Source organism: Arachis hypogaea, chromosome 11 (assembly GCF_003086295.3).
Source record: "Arachis hypogaea cultivar Tifrunner chromosome 11, arahy.Tifrunner.gnm2.J5K5, whole genome shotgun sequence".
NCBI lineage: Eukaryota > Viridiplantae > Streptophyta > Magnoliopsida > Fabales > Fabaceae > Arachis > Arachis hypogaea.
Genome location: NC_092046.1, coordinates 58613 through 82663, shown reverse-complemented (window position 1 = coordinate 82663; position 24051 = coordinate 58613). Strand labels below are relative to the sequence as shown.

Sequence of the window (24051 nt, the reverse complement as noted above, 5' to 3'; positions counted from 1 at the left end):
AAGTACTGAATCACTTCAACCAATAAAAATCTAAACATTAACAAAATATATTGTCCCATATTAGACATTCTCTTTGATATTTTATTTTGTTTAAGGAACATTCTTCAACTCTTAAAAGATATATATATATATATATTTTTTTTTTTTACTGAAAATAAGAAAATTCGAACTTGCGACCTCTTACGTGAGTATGAGAAGACTATGTCATTTGAACTATAACTCATTAATTTAAAAGACAATTACATTTTAGCATCAACAAAGTTACAACTATGATATTACCATCTTTATTCGTTATATTTTTAACAATATCAGTTAAACATATGATAATAATTTCTATTTTAAACAATATAACTTTTTAGAGATGGTACAACACTCAATCAAAAAAGAAGTATCAAAATAGGCCTTGCAATTATTTTTATTACGGATTTTTTTAATTCCCTGCTTAATTAACAAACCAGAATATTTTTTTACATACAATGAATTAACCTTTTTTTTTTTTTACCAAAGATATGAAACTCGAACCCGCAATCTCTTAATTGAGTATGGAGAAATTATGCTATTTGAGTTATTACTCATTGGCATACAACGAATTAACCTTGATTTTGATCAAATGATGAAAATTAAAAACACAAAAATATTATACATTAAAAATTAGCTATGAAATCAACTACTAAATATTTATATATAAATATATGTATTTTTAATTTATTTTTAATATATATTTTATAATTTAATATATATTTTTATATGAATGATTAATTTTTTATGAACAAATAACATAATTAGAAAAAATATCAGTAATTTGAACATAAATGTGTATATTTGACAATAAATTAAGTCTAGAATTCTTATCCTTTGAGATTTGAATAATTCATTATAAATTCGTTTTTCACGATTGAAATTTAACATTTACTCTCAATTTTTGCTATATTTAATTAAAGACTTTATTTAATAACCTTAATTTGCGGAGATAAAATTACTCTTTAATTATAACAGCTCCAAAAATTATATTTGTTAATTTATAAAAGAAAAATGGTGAAGAAACACCAGAAATAAGAAGAAGGAAAAGAATAATTACTAGTAAATATTAAACAGTTTCATTTAGTAAAATAACCATATTGCCATGTTGGCATTACAAACAAAAACTTGTTATATACAAAATGATCCTTTTGACCCTAGCTATCAATTAAGCTCTCACAAATGCATATTTACATAATATAAGTATTAAAAAAAAAAAACATGCCTTATAACCAACTTGGGTTGGTCGAGTGGTCAGCTCACTCGTCCGCTTAAGCAAGTGTCGGGAATTCGAACCCCATCTTGTGCATGCAGCAACTCATTAGCAGCGGCAGACCCTTAAATGGAGCTCAGATCTGCGATGGATTAGTTCTTAACCAGTCGGGTTAAGGGATACTGTTTGGGTAAACTAAAAAAAAAAGAAAACATGCCTTATACTAATTAATTAGTAAGTAATTATATTAACTAATTACTCTCTAAACAATCCCTCAAAACAGTAATCAAAATGTTCCCTCAACCTTACATTTTAATTAACTCTCATCTTAAGCAAAATTTACTAACTTAATTTCTCATCCTTTTCTTTTTCCACATTCACATTGGAGAAGCTGAAGTAAATCCAAATTTGTCAGATAATTTAGCTCTTGCTAATGGTGCAACTAGTTCCACTTGGTGAAGAAATTCTACATCATGAATCAATGGATTCTCTGTTCTTCTTGGTGGAGATCCATAATAACATGATGGTAAGCACACATTACATGCCAGTTCCTTTCCATCTGATCCCTACATAAACCATCATCAACAACTTAATTACTAAATTATTCATTCCAATTATCTAGGATAATACCTTTGATGCGAACGTCAACTCTAATCCGATTTAGCATGGATTTCTCATTTTTTTTATCGGAGTTGTTGAACCAGATCAGAGTTGACGATCGCATCAACCTTCTTCTTACACTATTTAAAAAAAAAAAAAAAAAAAAGCAAAACCTTTTCTGTGATCATATTGAGAACCCCACTTCCATTGTTGAAATTATTTGGCTGACTGGTAAAAGAAAAAGAAAAAAAAATAGAATCACATTCACAAAAGGAGAAAAGAAAAAAAAAATACATATATATTTTCAATAATTATATACATCAAAATTTACTACAGAAATTATAGTAATAGTAAAAGGATGTAAAATAACACTTTCGTTCAATAAAATTTCTAATTCTCTGAAAAATTTGTGCTATAACCCTTTTTCACCCCTAGGAATAACCATATAATAATTGATTAATTAAAAAAAAAAAAAAAAAGTGGCACCTGTGTTTGTTGCATCTAATTGGCTTGATAAATTCAGGTATGGAAGGTGAAAGCCTTCTTGGTTTTGGGCAAAGGGGTTGATCATATTCATAACCACCTGATCCAACCTTTTTCCTCTCTGAACCTAAATCAGCAAGGTTGCTTTTCACTACCTTATGATGCATGTTTTTAATCATATCTTATTAAAATCTAAAAATACCCTTTTTCTCCCAAGTGATGAGAGAAAACAAAAGCAAATTTTTTTAGAAGATAAATTAAAAAAAAAAACTTATTTTATTTTTTGAAAAAAAAAATAAATTCAAAGTGACAAGTGAAGGAGGAGCAAATGACTTGTGACAAGCTAATTCAACCTATTTATATCCTCATTGAACAATTGGTATTTTTGTCCTAGTGCATACTACTAGCAGTTACATTGAAAGAATAGCCACACATTTTATTTTTGAGAGAGAGAGTTAGTTTAATTTCATCATGTGACAAATGAGTCATAAGTGATGAGTGTATGGAAATTGATCCAGAACATGTTTAAGTGAGAAGGGATATTGGAAGTTGTTTGGTTTAGAGTTACTATAGGATTTGTGTTTTGACTATGTTGTATTATTCAATCTCCCTATTATTATTCATTTGGTCCAAGTGAATTCCAACATTGGAATGCTTCAACATTTCATTATCTTGTCTTTTTTTTTTTTTTTTTAAATTACTAATGTGTTTTTTTTCTCTATTTTTGGCCATAGTCTAACGTTTTTCCTACTTGTTTAAATGTGAATTAATGTAATTAATAAATTGCATGTTATATCCGCATGTGTTGGATGCTACTAATTTGTAACTTCATGTTATATCCACACATGGTAAATGCTAGTGATTTGTGATGAGAAGTTAAGAACATTAAGATAAAAAAAAAAATCTTATAGGAACATGTTTCACTTGGAAAGAGGAAATTAATGTAAACAAATGGCAGTTATAATTTTTAGTATGGGTTCGGTAGGTTAATAATGAAGGAAATGCCATTTTGACAATGAAATCGTTTATTCATTTTTCTTTGCATCTTTTTCAAGCAAAACAAAACCCATCATTTATACTGAAATTTCAAAGAGAATTTAGAATTTAGCTACAAAATTCTCACTATACAACTTTTAAGTGATATCCAAACAAGATAATTGATATATTGCATGGTATCAAGTAATCAAATCAAGCTTAATTTTCTTAATTGAAAAGATAAATTGAGTGAATCTATTCGCAAAACTGTGTTAGATATATATTACAATTGTTACAATAGAAGAACAAATTCCCTCAAATTCATGATGCTAGGAACTTCATAGGAACATCTATCATATGGTACATATATTCAATTCAATATTAACATGATCACCGAGCTTAAATTAGGTAAGGAATGGAAGACAAGAATAAAATGCCATAAAATCTCGTGTAGAACAAAATATGCACAACATTCAATAAAAGAACCCTCTTCCATTTTCTTCCCTGCATAAGCTTGAACCCTCCATCATCACAATACCTATCCCTATCTCTATCCGAATTCCCCTAATCACTAAGTTTGAGGTACAACCTCTGTTTGGGAAGACAGATTACACCTTCTAAGTAATAGCATTCATGTCAAAGAATCAATCACCCTTGAGAGTTATCCCAATCAAACCTGGGTTGTGAATAGATCTCGTAATCAATTGGTCCATCAACAACATTTTCAATTGTTTGAACACCTTCCAAAAGAGTTGATTGAAGGCTATCACTACTAGAAGGCAACAATTTATACATGACCAACAATGCAAGAGTGAATATAGCTTGCAGCTTTGTGGAGTCACCTTGGACCGAGAAAAACAGCAGCATAGCCATCAAGAACAGATCGACGCAGATACGCATGATGAATATCACAGTATCGATTAGCCTCCCGTCGTTTCCTGCAGGGAAGCCACGAACACGATACACAAACAGAAAGTTGTACTTGTCAACTACATATCTGTACCCGAAATAGACGACACCAACAGGGACCACAAGTGGAGCAAATGAACAATACACTAAAGTCAGTGCAAATATTGTCAAATTGAAGGCATAATACTGTGCAAAATCAAAGGTTTGTTTCGGTGCAGGTGAGCTTCCGGTGATTGGATACACAGAAAGATCCTGTCCCTCTGGGTTATCCATACTGGAATTGTCATAAGCACTTTCATTTTGCATCAATGGTCTCTGAAGACCATTGGTGTCCTGGTTTTCTAGCTGGTATTCTTCACTTTGTTCGGGAACTAACTGAAGCATGTCATTCTTCCTAAACTTCTGAAGGTTTCTTTTGATCCAAGGAATCGGAGCCAAGAGATCATAAGATATACCTAAGAAAGTGCTAGTGATCAAGAATGCAAGCGAGGAGAGGCATGACTTCGACAGGAATGATGCACTCAAGTAATGCTCAATCCTCTTGCAATCTTCTCCATCTAAATAACACCGCCCCATCTTCAGGATTGCGCTCTCTAATGATGATTCTACCAAACCCCTCAAGATAATGAGGTTCACAAGGAAGAAGCAAACCATCTTCAATAGCGCTGCCTTTTGCTCCCCAGACACTGTCAAATGGCGTTCAAATTTCGATAGATAGGAAAGCACCGAAGGTATCACAATGTACATACTAACAAATATGATAACATTCGGCAGAAATTGGAAAACAAGGCTTGCAAGCCAGCTAGAGCTTTGCACCCAAGCCACCCAATTTTGTGCATTATCCATGGCTTCAGCATTGATGATCCTCCCAGCACTCTTAAGAGCACTGATCACAGCGAGTGGTGAACTAAAGAACAACAACGTAAGCATCAAGCATGTATTCACAAACACCCGACGCAACTTAAGCGAGAGCCTTGGCGTCCCCATGTTCTTCCAGTAAATATCAGTCGCCAAGGGGGCGCGTTCAACCTTCCACTGATTCCTCCTCAACCTCAGCTCCAACAGCGAAAAGAACTTCCCTATCCTCCTCCTCTTCTCATTCTGGAAATCCTGAACAGCCTTATTAGCAGTATACACATCCCTAAACATCACAAACGCAACTCCAGCGCCCGGCGCATGGCCCTCTTTATAATCAGCCAGCTCATTCTCCAGCTCAGCCCTAACCTCCTGTAACTTCCTCAACCGCTCATCATCCGTGTAACCAAATTTTGCCATCACATCAGCACAAAAACCCTTCCACCATTTCCAACAACAAATCAAACAATGCCTAGTTCCCTTCCAACCACCCTGCTCCACTCCACCACCTAAACCACCTTCACCACCATCATAATCATCATCCGGCAACAGCCGCGAATCCATCCTTGCAACCAGCCACGAAATTTCATCCCTAACACGCAACAATTCATTAGCCAAATCATCCAATGCACATAAATCCATTGGAACAATGACCTTATAAACCTTCCCTGGATACCTATACTGAAAATATTCATGCAGCACAGCCCTATCTGCACCTATAATCTTTGGCAATCCCTGCACCATGATGGTGAATATAGCAGTGGAATTCGAGGAAGGATCACTCAAATTACCAAAATTGTCCCTAAACCTAGTGATCCTCAACCGTTCTTGGATAGCGGAGATTCCGAAATGGACCAAAACAACGACGATTACGGTAAAGACGAAGTGGATCCAGAGAAGAGGCGAGCCTTTGGTGATGTGATTGATGGTAGTTTTGGAGAACTGGTCGTCAAGGATGGAGTCGCCAGCATAGAGGTTGAGAGGGAGGAGCAAGAGGAGTGCGGGGGCGGCGATGGAGAGAAGAACGGCGGCGCTTCCGCCCTCGATTAGGAGAAATTGAGCGGCGTCGGCACCGCAGTGGCGGGCGATCTCACGGCCGGTGGCGTGCCAGACGGCGAGGAGCTTGGCGGCTAGTGCGGCGGGTCCCGGCATGCGGCGGTGGTCGCTGCGAAGCTTCACGAGAAGGAATATGAGGACGCAGGAGGCGGCACCGATGGCGGAGATGTTAAGGAGATAGTCGATGTTGCCGTACCAGTTGGCATACGGGTCTCCGCCGCCGCCTTCGTCGCCGCCGGAGGAAGACGGCGGCGGGGGGAGTGGTATATCCATGACCGAAATTGCGATTTGGATTGAAGAAAAAAAAAGTAAGAATTAGGGTTTATGGAAATAAAATTTTGCGACTTTTTGGTGAGAATTGCGGTGGATTGAGTCCAACTGGGGTTGGATTTTCTTCATGGATCGGAGGGAGCTGGAATTTGCGGGGTTGAATCGGGGGTTAGGGTTAGGGTTGCGAAGAATTTGAGGAGAATTTTGATCCAAGAGGAAGAAGAGATTGGACAGAGATGTAATTTTTGGTTTTTTGTTTGTTTTTTCTGTTTTATTCGTTGCCTCCAAAAACTGCCAACTTTCTCACAAAACGACAAAAAAAACAAATACAAAACAATAAATTTTGATTAACTAATTGTGTGAATTGTTTAATATGGTTATTTAATTAAATTTATATGTTTAAATTTTTTAAACATATATTTAACATACTTTTTTTCTCAAAATAATTATATTTTTTTTTAATTCATTGAAATATTAATTTAGGATTCTAATTGCATTTTAATAGTGTTATAGATCAACTAGATTCAATTTAATTAGAGGCTATAAAAAAAAGTGTTGGTATAATAGTATAAAGAAACATTACGATTTAAAAAAAAAAAAAAAACTTGATTCAAATTCTAAAATGGATTTTAGTTTTTTTTTTTACCAAAGATAGGAGACTCGAATCCGCAACCTCTTAATTGAGTATAGAGAGACTATGTCATTTGAGCTATTACTCATTGACAAAATGAATTTTAGTTAATGTAATAAGATAAGATCAATTTCATTTAAAAGATTAGATTTCTTAGGAGGTGATAGATTCTTTTAACAAGAGATTTATTTATTTAAGTGTGAACTCTAAATGCATATAACGTTTTAGATAGAAAGTAAAAAACTAATGAGTACAAACTACAAACTAAATACATAAATACATATATTATTTAATTTATTTTAATATATATTTTATATAAATACTTAATTTAATGATTATTTTTATTATATACTAACATGATTGAATAAAAATAATAGAAAATTTAAGGGGAAAAGTTAAGACTTAACTTATTATTAGTTCTTTCAAGTTAGGTTAAGAAATCAACAAAAGTAGTTGATTAGCCAAACAATAATTATAAGTAAACCGTTAAATACCACTTAATGATACAAATAATTCTAATAATAGAACAAAGAAGATTATATGACATTGACATCTTTCAAAATTGGTTGCAAGCAAAGCTGCATAATTGAGAGCAGCAACAAAGAGATTATGATTACTATTTTGGGGAAGATAAGGCAAGAACATAGAATGTGAAGATCATTGTGGGTTTTTTAGATTAAATAGGATGGACATATATAATAATTATATATGGTCAAGGAATTGTAGCTAAGACATGAAAATGGAAACTTTCTATTGACAAAATCCAAGACATGGAAGGATGCAATGGATCCTTTGAAAAGGGCTACTAAACTTGTCCTCCATATATATGCCAATGGAACAAGGTTGACACACTATAGAAATTAGGGTTAGATGCAAAGAATGTGTACAAGTGAATCTAGTTGGATTTTGTTTAGTAGTTAATTTATTAATCTGTTTAAGTAAGTGTTAGATGTTTGAATTCTATCTTGTGCATGTAATAATTTATTGACTAGCGACAAACTCTTAAATGGATGTCCGATCTGCGATGGATTAATCATTGACCTAAAAAATATCGTAAAAAAAAAAAAAGAATGTATGTGTATATGTGTATTAATATTTTTTATACTCATATAAAAACTCGGTTGTGATTAAATAATTCTATATTTAGATTATTTTTAATTAAAAATAAAGAGAATATATATTAATTGTTAAAAATATTAATATTAAAATAATATTTGATAATAAAGAGTGAATATATAATGAGATTGATAATAATTTTTTTGGATATTAAAATGTTTTTTTTATTAATTAAGTTTATAGTTTAATAGATTGTTTTCTATATCTTTTATTTAAATTTGAAACCATTCGTTTGATTTTCATTTCTTTATTATAATACTAGCTAGACATGGTGTTTGAAGGGCACAATAGAACCTTCGTTTATTGATTTATTGAATTTTATACAATATATACTTTTTTATTATATATGGTTATAGAGTTTGATTATAATTGAATTCATTTGATCATAATTTTAATTTTGAATTTATTATATTGTCTATAAAATTTAATATATGGATATGGACTGAGGACTGTATTGACATTGCTTCACATAAGTATTGGTTTTATCATTTTATTGTTACTATTTTTTAATAGGATTATTCTCTACATACAAGTCATTTACACATACAATTAAGTCCATACAAGTCATTTATATTGTATTGTTTAAGAATTTTTTATGTATGTGTATTGATAAGTTCTATATAATTCAAAACTCTTCCTCTTCTTCCTTGCATTATAAAAGTGGATTTTATTGAATTAGGATTAACTTGTATAAACTTGTATGTCAAAAAGACTTGTATGTGTAGCAGGTCTCTTTTTTAATATCATTTTTTTTATATAATTCACACCATCACATCTTTTACACATACACCTATATATTATATAATTTGATTTTGTCATATATAATCCTGATTTGGGAAACGTGTTCTTAAACAAATTACCTTATTAATAAAAATATATTCATTCATAGTTTCATACACGTCATAACTATTAATTAATTATATGCCAATGAGAGTATTTAATTATCACAAGCTACCTTAACAATTAAGCTTATACATGGGGTTTCTAATCAGAAGCTGCAAAGAAAACTTAATATTATAAATTTTAAGAAGATATATCACCACTCTTTAAGAAATAGAGTATTGGTATCTTTCCTTGAGGATTTAATTAATTTTATTATTCTATAGAACTTATTAAGGAATTAAGAATAATAGAAAACTTTGAAACTTTGTTATGTATTTACGTATTGAAAATATTAAAAAACATATTATCGTTTCCAATTATTTTTTTTTCTTAATTACGTATTGGGTTTTGTTCGTTAAGAATTCAAGCGAGTAATTCTTGTTAAATTTTCAATAACAATGGGGTGAATTTCTTTTGAAATATCTAAAAAATTATTATTTTAAAATTCTTAATACCATATTTGTTAATAAAATTCTGAGCATCAATACTACATAAACATCAGATAATTAATTATTTTGTATAAAGATGTAAAGTGGCCTTATAATATCCGCAAAATACAAACTAAATTTACATTTTATAATCAAATAAATTTTACATGTTGAATTAAATTTCATGATAATATAATTAAACCAAATTCATAATTATAACAAAAATAGATTTGTAATGTAATTATAATAAAATTTCATAATATATTGTAAACCAAATTACATTTATCATACAGTTGAGAGAGTGAGTATTTTCATATTAGTGGCTTACTATTCCATCGCGCCGTGTTGCTTGTTGCAAAGACGCTGTCCACCACGATCGAGAAGTCATGTCGAGTCGTACGCCTTTTTTGCCGCGCTGCACAACCTTTTATTCCATCGCCACTGCATTGTTGCGCTGCGTCTCTTCCGTCACGTTGCGTCTCAACCGTCTCTGTCGTGATGCTGTGTCTCTTCTTTCTTCTCCATTTTGTCTTGCCTTCTTCTCCTCTTCATCCTCCAAAGATTAGTAGATATTGTTTCTTCGATTTACTGGATGTTTTATCTTTGTTTTGGGTTCAAAAATTTAATAGACGACTTCACACGAAATTAGATGTTCCTTTTACTTGAGAATGGATGTTTCTTTTATTACGATTGGATGTTTTTTTGTCCTTGCACCAGCGGTGAGAACGATGGTGCACCATGGAGGCAGCAATGCGACGGTCTATGCGGCGGGAATGGTGGCACATTGCAGCGGTGATCTGCACGAGGGAGAAGGCCAACGCTATGAGAGGAAAGGTTGACGGCACTGTGTTTAGGGAGCGGTTAATTTACCAAATATTTATTATTCAAAAACGTAATTAATGTCAATTAATCAGATTCTGATTTTGAAATATAATTTAAAATTAATAAATATTAAATAGAGTTATTTAAAATTGGCTGGTTTAGGAGTTGGTTCCCTAGACTTTCTCTTTTTTATTTTTAGGGTAAATACCCTTTCTGGCCTTTGACCATTTTTTCGTGGGACATATCGCCCCTTAATTATCATTAAACCTCAAGCAGGTCCCTACCCATTTATATAACCTGACCGTTCGACCCCTGTAACCGGTTGCCAACGGGTTGCTAGTATGATGTGTCAGGTGGATAAAGAGTTGTCTATTCCAAGTGCCACGTGTCAATTGAAATCATTTCAGGAACAAATTACCCCCTCCCTGCAAGTGAACCGTCGTTGTTGCTTGGTACTCCCCTTTATATATAATGCATTTATAGAAAAGTCCTAATACTTCATCTTCCACAATTGTTTCTCTCCAAAACTTTTGGACAAAGATGGTGTTGAAAAAATGGTAACAAGTCTGCGACGGTGGTGTGGACTATGGAGGGTTCAAACGGCGACTGCGTGACACGACAGTGAAAGGTAAGTTCCCTGTTATAGTTTTCTCATTATGTTAGTGAAAGGTTAGATGACAATGAACTTGTTTTCCATGCATATGTCTCTGAGGAATGAACTGCCTGCCGTTCGTTATGATGAGTATGAGTTAATTGATAAAGTTGTTAACGAATGAACATTGTTTTTTATTAGGGTTCGGTAATGCTATGTTTTGAGAAATGTAGTCAATATTCCAAGTAATCAAATTCTTATAGTATTTTTAGTCATGATATTCATCGATGTTGTTGTTGTGCATTACGGTAAAACCTTAATGATTCTGGCAAAAAAGCTGCAGATGTCTTTATTTGTGATCCCTATATTTAACCATGGCGGAAAGCTTGTAACAGCTGCAAATGAAAAACTGCGTTACTTAAGCGGGAAGCTAGAGAAATTTTCTCCAATGAATGTTGACTTCGTTAATAAGAAGGACCTGGAGGAACTATTCAAGGGATTGGGGTATTTGGCCTATAAACAAATGTACTGGCACGACCTAACTGCTATTGAGTTTGAGGATGGTTTGTATGCGCTTCGTGGTGACAAGAAGATCAACAATATGTGTGATTTTACTATGAGCCACAATCTGAATGAGTTCTACCTTTACTTCGAGCATAGAGTGGATACTCCTATTATAATTGAAGATGATCCTGTCGTTGAGGAAGAGGTTTTCGAAGATGAGCATGTGTTGGTAGTGACAGAGTCTTCAAAATCATCGTCTCATCATCTGATTCCTATGAGAGTGCCAAAGATGAAGCCTACAAGCCTCCTCTGCCTGAGTATGAGAGTGAGAGTGGGAGTAGTGAGGATAAATAAATAAGACGGTGACCAACTCTTTTTTTAATGTTGTAAGGTGGATCCTTTGGTTAGACTCACACCAACCCAAAGCCTCAGAAGCTTTCTTCAGAAGAAATTAGGATTGGAAAAGTGAAATGTCCTTAGGTGTGTTTTTTGGACTATTTCCTTGACTGTTCATGTTGTCACATGTAATTAGAATTCAATAATTCCCCGCTATTTTTTTTCATATTCTTCTTTACAGATGAAATAGGCTAAATCAAAGAAGAATAAGAAAAAGATACCAAATAGGCCACATACCCCACAAGATGGACAGGAAAAAATTTAAAACACTCAGTCTGTTTCTCCAGTGGTAAATTCTCCTCTCCATTCCTTTTGGCCTGCTGCATTATTGTGCACCTTATTTTATTATGAACTAACAAGATCTTGTAAATGTTGTTGCATAACAATCTCAAAATGATCCTGCACCACTAATTTAGCCAGCTACAAAATTCAGGCCCAAGCAGATGACTTTTAGACCATTAGCTCTTCTAAATCCACAACCATCAAATGTCTATGGACCCACTAAGCCTGCACCAACTCAAGTTCCTTTAGGCTAGTCTACCATTACACCAAAAAATCCTGAGACAATATCCAAATAAACAGTGGCTGCAGCAAGTGGAAGAACTTCTTTAAGACTATCCAAGTTCATTCCAACACCAAATTTCAAGCCACCTAAGCAGACTTGGTTATTTAGGATGGTCATATCATAAGACATTGCACTTAGTTATCTGTTTTTTAGTTGTTTGTGTTTTTTTTTTTTTGTTGCTAATCTTGTGCTTGGAAAACTAATAATTAGTTTAAACATATTTTGTGATACATTTTGTATAATATCAAAAATATGGTTGGTGTAGTTACATTTGGAAACTTTGGTTCACAGAGTTTGTTAGTTACATTTTGAAATTTCTACTATTGTGAAATGAGAATATCTCATCTTTGTGTAAGTATGAATTGTGATTATGTTTTCTACTTTCCCAAATCAAGATTTTGTGTTTCAATTATGTATTAGTCATGAAATGTGAAAAACAGGGATAATTGAATACACAATGTCTATTATTCCAAGACCATAATTTACTACAATTTTAATATTTAGCTTGAACTGCATACTCAATATTTAGCCACTTGCAAAACATTAAGATTACACAAATAAAAGCACACTACCATTATACAGTTGTAAGTAACTACACTAAACCCTTTTTCTATTACAATGCCCAACAAAATCAACCGAAATAATTTCCACTTGCTAAGAGCACCACTGTCATTCTCAACATTTTTTGCATTCAACCAGCTTCTTCTCTATCTCTGCAACCCTTTCTTTCATCTTTTTTTGTTGAGTCTGCAATTCCATTTTGTGCCACTTCATTAACAGAAAAAGAGGCAATATACACATCTAGCCAAACAAAGTATTTGTAATGTCGTGCGTTGTTTTATAGCAAATATAACTAGTATTAAACTCCAAAAATCACCAAATAACTCAGCACACTAAACAAATCCTAAACATAAAACTTACCTTAAAATAAGAACAACCAAAGAAAAGCCTCCTTGGATTCTGAGAAGTGTCATATTCGAATAAAATGGTGTACGTTCTGCAATTGCACACTGGAGAAACAAATTTATTCTTCCTCCTCCTCGACACTCCTTCCAGACTGCTTTCATCAGCATTCATTTGATTGCTCTAACTCTCTTCAACCCACCGTATCGTTTCTCACGACTGCATGACGAACCAGAATTCGCAGCACCCATGTCTACTGTTACGAAGTCTTTTCACATCGATGCAAGATGAAAACCCTACCCTTTCAATCCTTCGAGGAAGGGAATTTATGGGAGTGCCAAGTAACGACGACGTTTCACTTGTAGGAAGAGAATAATTTGTTATTGAAACGATTTTAATTGACACGTGATACTTGGAATAGGCAATTCAGTGTCTACCTGACATATCATACTGACAATCCGCAAACAATCGATTACAGAAGTCGAATGATCAGGTTATATAGATGAATGAGAACCTATTTAAAATTTAGTAATGATTAAGAAGCAATATGTCCTACAGAAAAATGATCTAGAATCAAAAAAATATTTACCCTTATTTTTATAAACTAAAAATGTAGTATTTTTACCGCGTAGCAAAAATCGAGAATTTAGGGAGAGAAATTGAAGGGAGAATTACTTGTTTTGCCCTTTTCCTTCGGTGTGTGTCTCGAAAAAGAGAAAAGAAAAGAAAAAGAAGAACACAAACAACAACCGAACCCAACAACAACAAAACAGATAAAAAGGAGAGTTTTCAGCTCTCAGCTTCTTTCAGGTCACCTCACTCCCTTCTCTTCCCTCCTTTCTCCGCCGATCACCGATCACTCTCTCTCTCTCTCTCTCTCTCTCTCCGATACAAACTCACAACAACTACAGAACATCATAAACTCACACCAAAAACCCTATCTTTACTACAACACCCTTCACTTTCTTGGATCTGCAGATCTAACGTTGTTCCATCAATCAAGTAACTCTATTTCTTCCTTCTACAATAACTACTAGTACTATTCCTTTTAGCAACTATCTTTATTGTTATTATTTATGTTGTTTAAATTTATTATTTTGTTTATATTTTCAGGTACCCTTTTGCCCCTTTGACTGAAATTCAACCTTGTATTTATCCAATTTTCATGTTTGATTTGGGACTTCAAGATAGGTGCTTGTGTTTACAAATAACAATAGGTGTGAAGAAGTGCGAAGAAACTGGATTACTGTCATTTTTTGCATCCAACTTTTTGGATGTGAAGAGGAACTTGGTGGGTGTTTTGGTTTGAAATGAGGGATGCTATCAAAATTTATGGACTTTCTGGTTGCCTGCTGGCGGCGACGATCATCGCCGGATCGAAAGGGCTCCGATGTCTCCGGCGGGCGGAAGGAGGGTTTGCTGTGGTACAAGGATTGTGGGCAGCATCTGTTTGGTGAATTCTCTATGGCTGTGGTTCAGGCCAACAACTTGCTTGAGGATCAGAGCCAGATTGAGTCTGGTCCCTTAAGCTTGCTTGACACTGGCCCTTATGGTACCTTTGTTGGTGTTTACGATGGTCACGGCGGACCTGAGACATCGCGTTACATTTGTGATAACCTATTCCAGCACCTAAAAAGTAATGGCTTCTTTAAAGTTGCATCCCTTGTGTTTGTTATAATGACTCTGTGCTCTCAAGAGAGATCTTAGGTGCATGTGGAGCAGGAGAAGTCTCTTGTATTGTACCATTGAATGCGTATCTCATTAGCTATGGCATTAAAAATAAAGTTAAAGTGAGAGATGGCGCGGTAATTGATTGAGTACATATTCAGTAGTACAGTGCAAGAGAAGTCTCTGCTCCAGAAAAATCTAAGAGTTTATATTTGGTTTGATGTTGGTTCTGAACATTGTATTGATATTGTGTATGTGTGTGTGTGTTTTTATTTTGTTAAGGATTTGCATCTGAGCATAAGTCTATGTCTGTGGAGGTCATTCGGAAGGCGTACCAAGCTACAGAAGAGGGTTTTCTGTCAGTAGTCACTAAACAGTGGCCTATGAATCCTCAAATTGCTGCTGTGGGATCATGTTGTTTGGTTGGTGTGATTTGTGGTGATTCTCTCTATGTTGCTAACCTTGGGGATTCCCGTGTTGTGCTCGGGAGGGTTGTCAGGGCAACTGGGGAGGTTCTGGCAATCCAGCTGTCATCAGAGCATAATGTGAGTATAGAATCTGTGAGACAAGAGATGCATTCTTTGCATCCGGATGACTCAAAAATTGTGGTTTTGAAGCATAACGTATGGCGAGTGAAGGGCCTGATACAGGTAAGTTCCTTATATGAATATTGGTGATTGACGTTTTTATTAACTAGGATATCAGATTCTTAATTTTCATTCTAAATATGCGATATTAGAGTGCATATATTGTCAATATTTCTTTTAGCTTAGCAGATATAGGCGTGCCTAAATCACTGTCTTCTATTGTTATCATGACTTTTTGTTTGATTTCAGTGATAATGTCATGTTGCATTTCTTTTGGTCCCTCCGGCCCTACCGTGGTGCGTTTTTTTTTTTTTTTGGTTTTCGCGGGGGGGGGGGGGGGTGGTGGTGGTGGTGGTGGTGGTTTGCAAAAATTAGAAAGTGGTATTAAATATGTTATAACATTGAAAACTTTGTCTTTCTTAAATGCCAAATATCATAAACAATGCCTGAATATGGGTAATCATGTTAATTGTCAAATACCTTTTTCTTTCAATATTTTGGCTTGAGAATCTCCTTTTAAAAGTTTTAACTAAACTTTTAACATATCAAATATAAAAACTGGGATTCTATGGATTTGAGGATATTGTAAGAGGGTAAAAACATGAAGAGATGGGCGTGTAGTTTGTGGGGAGAAAAATATAAGTCTTGTTTCTTAAACCAAACAATAAATCGAAGCTTAAATTAAATCAAATAATTGTAGTCTTTCGCCGCAGCAATACATTGGTAGAAAATAATTGTCATATTACAAATGATATCACATCAGGCTATTCATATATTAGTACTTGACTCAAACTAGTTGTATAACTAGGAATTAGTTCTTCCTATCAGATGAAGTTATGGTACCCAACTACCCAACTAGAATAATCTAGCCTTGATTTTGACAGATAATAGAAAGTGGTTGGGACCACTCATTCATCCAAGGTCATTAATCATGCCATCTCATTCTGTCCAAGATTCAGGCTCATGTAGTATATCAGATCATGTGAAATATCAATCAGATATGTTCTGTCTGCCCTTGCTGCCTTCCTGTCTTCTTTTTTGGCAAACCCCACTATAATTTCAATTTGATGTTAGTGTTCCCAGTCTCCTTCGCCCCTTGTTATTCTACTTGAGTACTGAAATCTCAGACCCTCTGTCCTAGTATTTCTGCTGCTGACTCACCACTTCCTTTATTAACGTTTGTGATACTTGAGTTGTTTTTTCAGCTAGTGTTTATAGAACCTATCTTATCTTATATTTTTTAATGGTTGTCTTGAAGTCGGTTTAGTTGTATGAAGCTAACAGCATCACTAATGTGTGTAAAGAAGCAAAGATTGTGTGTTATCCTCTCTTTTTGTAGTGCTTTGGTGCACTGCTTACCATGGAGTACTAGCTTTAATTATTCAGACTCAATTATTGAGTATTGACTTTATTTAGGATAGGATTAGTTTTTTGGATTTCATGTGGTGCTCTGTACATTCTGTTTAATGGTGTTTTGTCTAGCTGATATTCCAAGGGACTGACAAGTGTTGTTACATGGTTTATCCCTTTCGGTCTTAGCTGTTTCTTTGATATATGTATGATGTATGATGCCTTATCTTTTTCTGTATGTTCTCTTCTCTTCCGGTAAATTTCTAGTTCTATTAAAAAAATTCTAAAAGCAGTGTAACCTTGAGATTTAAGAGGAATGTTAGAATGTTAATAGTTTTTCAGTATTGGGCATTGTGTTATTGTCAAGAATTTTATTGCACTGGAATCCTGCAATCATACTAGTTGTACTATAACAAGCTTTTGGCCTTGAATAATATTATATATTGGTGTTTTTATTTATCTAGTGTATTAAGCTCAAATACCTGGTTGAAGAGAGATTAGAGAGAGAAAAATGAGAGAGCTCCTTTTTTCTTCTGGTTGGATACTGAGAGATAATTTGTAATAAAGAAAAAAAAAAGGAAATAAGTGTTCAGTTCACACAAAGTTATCTCAACTTTCAGAAAGAAAACCAGAGAAATGAATGATTTTATTTAAAATGAGAACTTCGTCTTTATTTTTTTTTCCTCTTAATCATAGTAGGATCAAATGGTCATTTACTTTTTTCCCCTTTCTTCATACTATTTTCTACAATCAAGCAAAAGAAAGGAATGTCTCTTATTTTCTTCTCTTTTTCATGTGTTAGGAATCATGTCATGTGACTTGTAAGTTGCAATAGTACCCAGCATAGTAAAATGGGTGTTAGTTTTTCATATCATAAGAATAGGAGTGATAAATATACTATCTCTTACTTATATCCACTTCAATCATAACCATGTTCTTTCAACAAGAAAAATGCATTGAGTAAAGAAAGGGAACAAAATTGGATAATCATAAGGGAAAAAAATGTGAAGTTTTATCATGTGTAGTTTTGATTATTATAAAGTGAAATATATGGCTAGTTACAAATTACAGTGATGAAAGTTGGAACTTGAAGTTTGGAAGGATGGAGTCATTGACTCATGGTGTGATGGATTTGGTTTGTATATGGTTGCAAATTGTTTAGACTTATCTTTTGTGATACAAATTGGTTATGAAATTTTTCTGTCACAGGTCTCAAGATCCATTGGTGATGTGTACCTTAAAAAGGCAGAATTTAACAAGGAACCGTTGTATGCTAAGTTTCGTCTTCGGGAAACTTTCAAAAGACCAATTTTGAGCTCTGATCCATCAATTTCTGTTCATGAACTTCAAGAGCATGATCAATTTCTCATATTTGCTTCTGATGGTCTTTGGGAACACCTAAGTAATCAGGATGCTGTTGATATAGTTCAAAATCATCCACACAACGTAAGATGAACATGCTATATGTTTTATGTTTGGTTTAGTTGTTATTCTTGTTCTTATCGTTTTACTCAATTTTCAATTAGGTCCAAATAGTTTAAAAATTTGTAGTTCAGACCTTATGTTATACAAAAATTTTCAATTAAGTCCTTATAATTTAGATCTAATCAAATCCCTATATTGTACAGATGTTTTTCAATTAGTTTCCTATACGCTATAATTTAAAAATTTTGTAATTGAGTTCTCCCTATATTGCACCACAATTTTCAGAAAAAGTAGGGCTCTATCATCCTAGTATATGGGTTTTCTTTTCTTTTTCTCTTTTAGACACCAAAAAAGAAATGTCTGATATAGGGGTTTCATTATAAGATTTTCCAACAAAAAGGGACTTAATTGAAATGTTTAAACTATAGAGATTTGGTTACTTTTGTATTATATAAGGACTTGATCACAAATTTTAAACTATAGTGATCTAACTAAAAATTGAGTGAAATTTTAGGGACCTTGAGAATAATTAAACATTTATTTTTCATCACTTACTATATATAACATACCTTTCCATTTTAAATAGTTTCATAAGTTAATTGAGTCCATTGTTTATTTATTTTTATCACTTACTATGGAGCAGTTATAAACAGTCTTATTGTGGACATGATATATGAGAGGATTCAATGACATTGATTGATCCATGTAGTTGACCCCATATAGTGGGATAAGACTTTGTTGTTGTTGTGTTGTATGGAGCAGTTATAACTTTTTTTCCTATCAGATAAAAGAAATGATGATGCATTTTTTTAGGAAAGGAAAGAAGTTGTGACCTGAATTGTTTACAATGAATAATTGTCATGGAAGATTGATACTTTTAATTAGGATGCAACACTTCCATTGTAGGATAATCAGAGAGTAAATGCTAGTAGATGTCAGGGTTAAATTTGGTTGTCTTTGCAGGGAATTGCTCGGAGGCTCATCAAAGTTGCTCTTCAGGAAGCCGCAAAGAAACGAGAGATGAGGTATTCCGACCTGAAGAAAATAGACCGTGGCGTTCGGCGGCATTTCCACGATGATATCACAGTTGTAGTTGTATTTCTTGACTCCAATCTTGTCAGCCGAGCCAGCTCGGTACGAGGTCCTCCGATATCTGTGAGGGGCGGGGGCGTTCCCCTACCTTCTAGAACCTTGGCTCCATGCGCCGAACTCGGTTCTAGCTGATGAAGGCGGCGGCGGCGGCAGCAGTATCATCCTGTTATTTATGTTTGTATGTAGTGTTTGTACCCTTTTTAGCAAGACATTGAGCTTCTGGTGAACCACCAGGTTGTATATTCAATTTAACAAAGTTTGAGAAGATAAAAAAAAAAAAACATTTGGTCAATTAATGCAATGTAACAAGTAACCTGGGATATGTTAGCTTAATGCCTGAGGGAGAAAAAGCATCTTTGGAAAATAGAACACCAAACCCAAAAGGTGACATTGGATATTTGATCATTCAGTCATAATCTTTTCTCATCATTCTATGGAGTGATGTTCTGTAAATTATGTGCACACTTTTAGATCATTCTTATGCCTTACAAAACTATTTTTATTTTCTTGTATTGTTTTCTAATGTTTATATCCCTTTGTTATGAAGTCACTTTTCTTGAAAGTTTAAGCTGATAGGAAGAGATATATAAATGATTATATCATTAACTGTTAAAATCTGAATGTGATTCGAGAAATAATGACTTTCTTTTTCAAGTTTTAGCAATGTTTTTTAGGACTCGAACTTGTAAACATTGAAGAGAAGAATTTGCAGATTACAAATCCGATTTTGTGTTTATATATTGAATAGCTAGTTTGTTGTTCTCAATAGCAAAGTTACATTGATAAATGTCACAAGTTTTCTATGGATTGTTGATATTGTTTTTCTTAGGTTAAGATTGATACAAGGCTAAATGCATGTGCTTTTTCAACTTTTCATCATACCTAATTACCTATACAATTTTAAACCTAGCAATATGGTGTATTTTTTCTTAATTTGTTTTAATTTTTTTTAAATATTTCAGGAATAGAAGAGTGGAAACAAATAAAGAATAGAAGTCATCACATTTGAGAAAAGGAAATAAAGAAAATAAGCAATGATATATAATTCTAAAAAAAAAAAAAATCTTGTTACTTTTAAAATTCCAGCAAAAACCTTGTATTTATAACATTGAGCCATTCATAAATTATTTTAAACTATTTGAACATTGCACATGTTAATACAAAAATAAAATTCTCTCATTATGTCTTTTTTCTTCTAAATAAATGCACAACTATAATCATTTAATTTACACCATATTAATATGGGCATGTCTATACAAATTGTTCAAAAATATTCTCCATTCAAACATAGGAAGAGTGATGAAAATATATAATTCATCTAAGGTCTTAATTAATTATATCTTTATATGTCCCCATCCTCTTGAATTCTCTTCAAGTTGTTGTTATCAATGTCAATACTTATACTATTATTTTCTAGGCACATTAACCTTGTGCTCTGAAATGATAAGCTATCCATATCAATATGGAATTTCTGAAGTCCAACACCATCTATGCTCACAAAGCTATCATTCTTTTCCACTGATGATTGCTGAGACAATCCAATTGATTTAGGGAAACCCTTTGAAGAATGTTGCTTGTTGTTGAAGGTATCTTCAGAGTATAGTGCTTGTTCTAGTTCTTGACACACTTGAATCATTGTAGGTCTACTTTTTGGTTCTTGAACCACACATCTTAAAGCAAGTTGACCCATCTTCAGCATAACTCTCATATTGCATGGCTCACTTTGACATAGCAAGTTTGCATCTATGATTTCTTCAACATTACCCTTCTCTAAGCTAGGGCTTGCCTACAACAACATAGATAGCAACTACTTTTACTGATTAATTTTGATATACTGTCAATATATAATATCTTGGCCGTTTAATCATATTTTTGCATCATGATAAGTACTTGACTTTTGAGTTGCTGCCTCAAAAGTCATTCATTAAGTGAAAAATATTAACATTAACATAGACATTCAACACGATACGCACACGTTAAAAAACATCAAAATTTTAAAGAATGGGACATGAACACAACACATGCAAACATATTTCCAAGATGTACATAGGTGAATTTCAAATATTTGTCAAGATAGTAATATTTATGACTTTTTCCGTTCCTTTTAATACTTATTGAATATTTGTTAGACAAAAAAGGTTCTCTAAAATGAAGAGATTAGTAAAATGATAAATAATCATTAACTTTGTAACTTTGAACTTTCATCATAGGTAAGTCCCATTATGTGAGTCTCATTATCCTAAGTTCATTGACAATTTAGTGTATTTGGATACAATTTTAGTCCAAATACATTAAATTGCCTATAGATCTAAAATAGTAAAATGTCAAAGAGAAAGTTATTAACAAAATGCAGAACTTTAGTAACTTGCTATACAGAAAATTTGTGAGGTCATTAACTCATTATCATTTGCATTGCTTACCCAATCAATTATATGTTGCTTGCTTTGTACCTCATTTGTATCAACAGCAGGTCTAGCTGAAACAAGTTGAAGAAGTATGACACCAAAGCTATAAACATCAGTGAATTTTGTCACGTGAAAGCTTGAACAATATGCCGGATCAAGATACCCTGGTGTCCCTTTGATTTGGCTACTCACATGCGATTGGTCCTTGATAGGGCCGGATTTCACCAACCCGAAATCCGAGACCTTAGCCTCGAAACCTTCCCCTAATAGGATGTTACTTGGTTTAAGATCACGATGAATTATACTCGGCTTTATTCCTTCATGTAAATAAGCTATGCCTATATATATATAAAAAAAATGTTTAGAGGATTTCTTGTTTGTTATATTGAATTGTTGGATAAATAATTAATTAGTCTTGTAAAGGATATAATATATACCTCTAGCTGCTCCTATTGCTATGTTCACTCTTTGCTTCCAAGTCAAGCTATTCTTGTTTCCTATACAAGGCAACATTCATATTTTTATGTTCTAAGATGGATAAGAATAATGGCATGTTTTCATATCTCTTTCTATTGTAGTGTCTTTTATGTACTAAATTTGATAAATAAAAAAATTAAACAATGAAATTCTATTTTTGGTTTTGATTTTTACCTTTACAAAATTATATAAACAGAGAAATACTGAAAAGAATATATATTCAAATTGGTCTCTAAGGAACTTCGCTTCGCACGTTTTGGTCCCCAAGAAAATTTTATTATGCCGAGGTCCCTGAAGTTTACAAAAACAAGACATATAAGTCCCTACCTTAATTAGACCCATGGTTTTCGCTTGGACAAATAAGTCCTTAAAAGTATAACAAAAGGACTTATAGTCTTACTTTTGTAAAGTTTAAGGAACTCAACGTAATAAAATTTTCTTAGGGACGAAAACGTCTGACATGAAATTCCTAAGGAATTTATTTGGATATATACTCTCCTGAAAATGAAAATAGAAATGAAGTCCTAAATAGTTGACTTACCAATCATATATTCAAGCAGAGAGCCATTTGGTACATATTCATATACCAGAATTCTTGCCCCAAATCTTTCTGATAAACACATAATTGAGCCATGTTAGCATGAAAATATTTGGAATCTTCTGATATACATTTACCTTTTTCTTTTTTTTGTGATCATATAACAATAATTCTGTTAGAATTATTCAGTATTCGGTATGCTATATGCAAATAAAAGAGAGAATCAAGGTAAACTAAACTCAATTGAATACATGCTACCAAAGCAGCATTCTTTGGCAACAAATTCATCAATGTCAAGAACATGAACAAGTAAAAATGAGAGCTCAACTTTCATGTAACTAACTAACTAACTAACTAACCTGGTTCTTCACAATACCCCACTAGACCAATAAGATTTCTGTGCTTTACAGTTGCAAGGAGCCTAATTTCTGCCAAGAACATAACAAAAAAAATTCAAATTTAAGAAAGAAGAGAAAGTATGATTGATTGAAGTTTCTCTTGTGTCAGCTTACCATTTCGGAATTCATCGACGCTTAAGAAGGATTCACCGTGAGCTCTCTTAATGGCTAAAGTTCCTTCTAATTCAAAATTTCCTTTGTAAACATTTCCAAATGCACCAGAACCAAGTAAGAATTCTTGGCTAAAGTTCTTGGTAGCTCTCTCTATTTCATCAAAGGTAAAACGCCTTAGCGGCATTGTTTCATCTTTGAAGCTTTTGTACTCTTTACCTGCACCAAAAGAAATTCAGATAAAAATAAAAACTATGCTACAAAATTCCACTCCTAGCTTAGATGAATGTATGCATTTATTGGATTTAAAATAAGAACATAATTTCTGCCATGCAATTCGTTATTTTATTTTATTTTTGTGATTAAATGACAAGTATTCTTTTAGAGAACCAAATAAAAATAACTAGAAGCTCACCTTTCAAAGTCCTATGTTGTTTGAAAAGTGCAGTGAGCTTTGTTCCAAAGAGGCAGAACAATATGACAGCAACTAACATAACTGTCGAAATTCCAGCAAGAAATCCCAGCATCATGTGATTTGTTGCGTTTCCCATTGGTGATGGGTTCTCCACCATACTTCTATATTCATCAACCATTGCTTCAACCTTATGATTATGTGAAGAAGAAATTTCTTTATAGCTGATAAACACCCTTTTGGTAGTTTCAATTTTAGATGAGATTCCACAAACATTATTCTTACATAGCCGATAATTGCAACTCCATGATTTTCTCAATGAAACTCTTTTAATTGGTCATATATTATTATTAGGCCGGCTTATAAGCCA

At 33.4% G+C, this 24051-nt stretch overlaps 3 protein-coding genes across 3 annotated transcripts; 1 reads left to right on the top strand and 2 right to left on the bottom strand.

Moving 5' to 3' along the window:
- Positions 1-3547: 3547 nt before the first annotated feature.
- On the bottom strand, positions 3548-6654 carry LOC112719618 (CSC1-like protein At4g35870). Its single transcript, XM_025770255.3, has one exon. The coding sequence runs from the start codon at positions 6380-6382 to the stop codon at positions 3938-3940; it is 2445 nt and encodes an 814-aa protein (XP_025626040.1). The 5' UTR covers positions 6383-6654; the 3' UTR covers positions 3548-3937.
- Positions 6655-13847: 7193 nt separating this feature from the next.
- LOC112719617 (probable protein phosphatase 2C 46) lies at positions 13848-19793 on the top strand. The gene is made up of 5 exons (XM_025770254.3): positions 13848-14220; positions 14332-14854; positions 15169-15536; positions 18033-18269; positions 19212-19793. Exons 2-5 carry the CDS (start codon positions 14536-14538, stop codon positions 19470-19472), a joined length of 1185 nt encoding a protein of 394 aa, XP_025626039.1. The 5' UTR covers positions 13848-14220; positions 14332-14535; the 3' UTR covers positions 19473-19793.
- Positions 19794-20554: 761 nt separating this feature from the next.
- On the bottom strand, positions 20555-23862 carry LOC112719616 (receptor-like cytoplasmic kinase 176). The gene is made up of 7 exons (XM_072207808.1): positions 23685-23862; positions 23273-23488; positions 23120-23188; positions 22764-22832; positions 22183-22242; positions 21761-22083; positions 20555-21126 (listed from the first exon to the last, which is right to left on the bottom strand). The coding sequence occupies exons 1-7, from the start codon at positions 23860-23862 to the stop codon at positions 20683-20685; spliced, it is 1359 nt and encodes a 452-aa protein (XP_072063909.1). The 3' UTR covers positions 20555-20682.
- Positions 23863-24051: the final 189 nt, after the last annotated feature.

Bases quoted from the DNA above. Each gene is read 5' to 3' on its own strand.
- LOC112719618 (XM_025770255.3), bottom strand. From the start codon at position 6,382: ATGGATATACCACTCCCCCCGCCGCCGTCTTCCTCCGGCGGCGACGAA.
- LOC112719617 (XM_025770254.3), top strand. From the start codon at position 14,536: ATGCTATCAAAATTTATGGACTTTCTGGTTGCCTGCTGGCGGCGACGA. The intron at 15,537-18,032 runs GTAAGTTCCTTA...TTTCTGTCACAG, and splicing joins GAGTGAAGGGCCTGATACAG to GTCTCAAGATCCATTGGTGA. The intron at 18,270-19,211 runs GTAAGATGAACA...TTGTCTTTGCAG, and splicing joins TTCAAAATCATCCACACAAC to GGAATTGCTCGGAGGCTCAT.
- LOC112719616 (XM_072207808.1), bottom strand. From the start codon at position 23,862: ATGGTTGATGAATATAGAAGTATGGTGGAGAACCCATCACCAATGGGA. The intron at 22,084-22,182 runs GTATATATTATA...ATATATATATAG, and splicing joins AGCAATAGGAGCAGCTAGAG to GCATAGCTTATTTACATGAA. The intron at 21,127-21,760 runs GTAAGCAATGCA...ATGTTGTTGTAG, and splicing joins AGCAACATATAATTGATTGG to GCAAGCCCTAGCTTAGAGAA.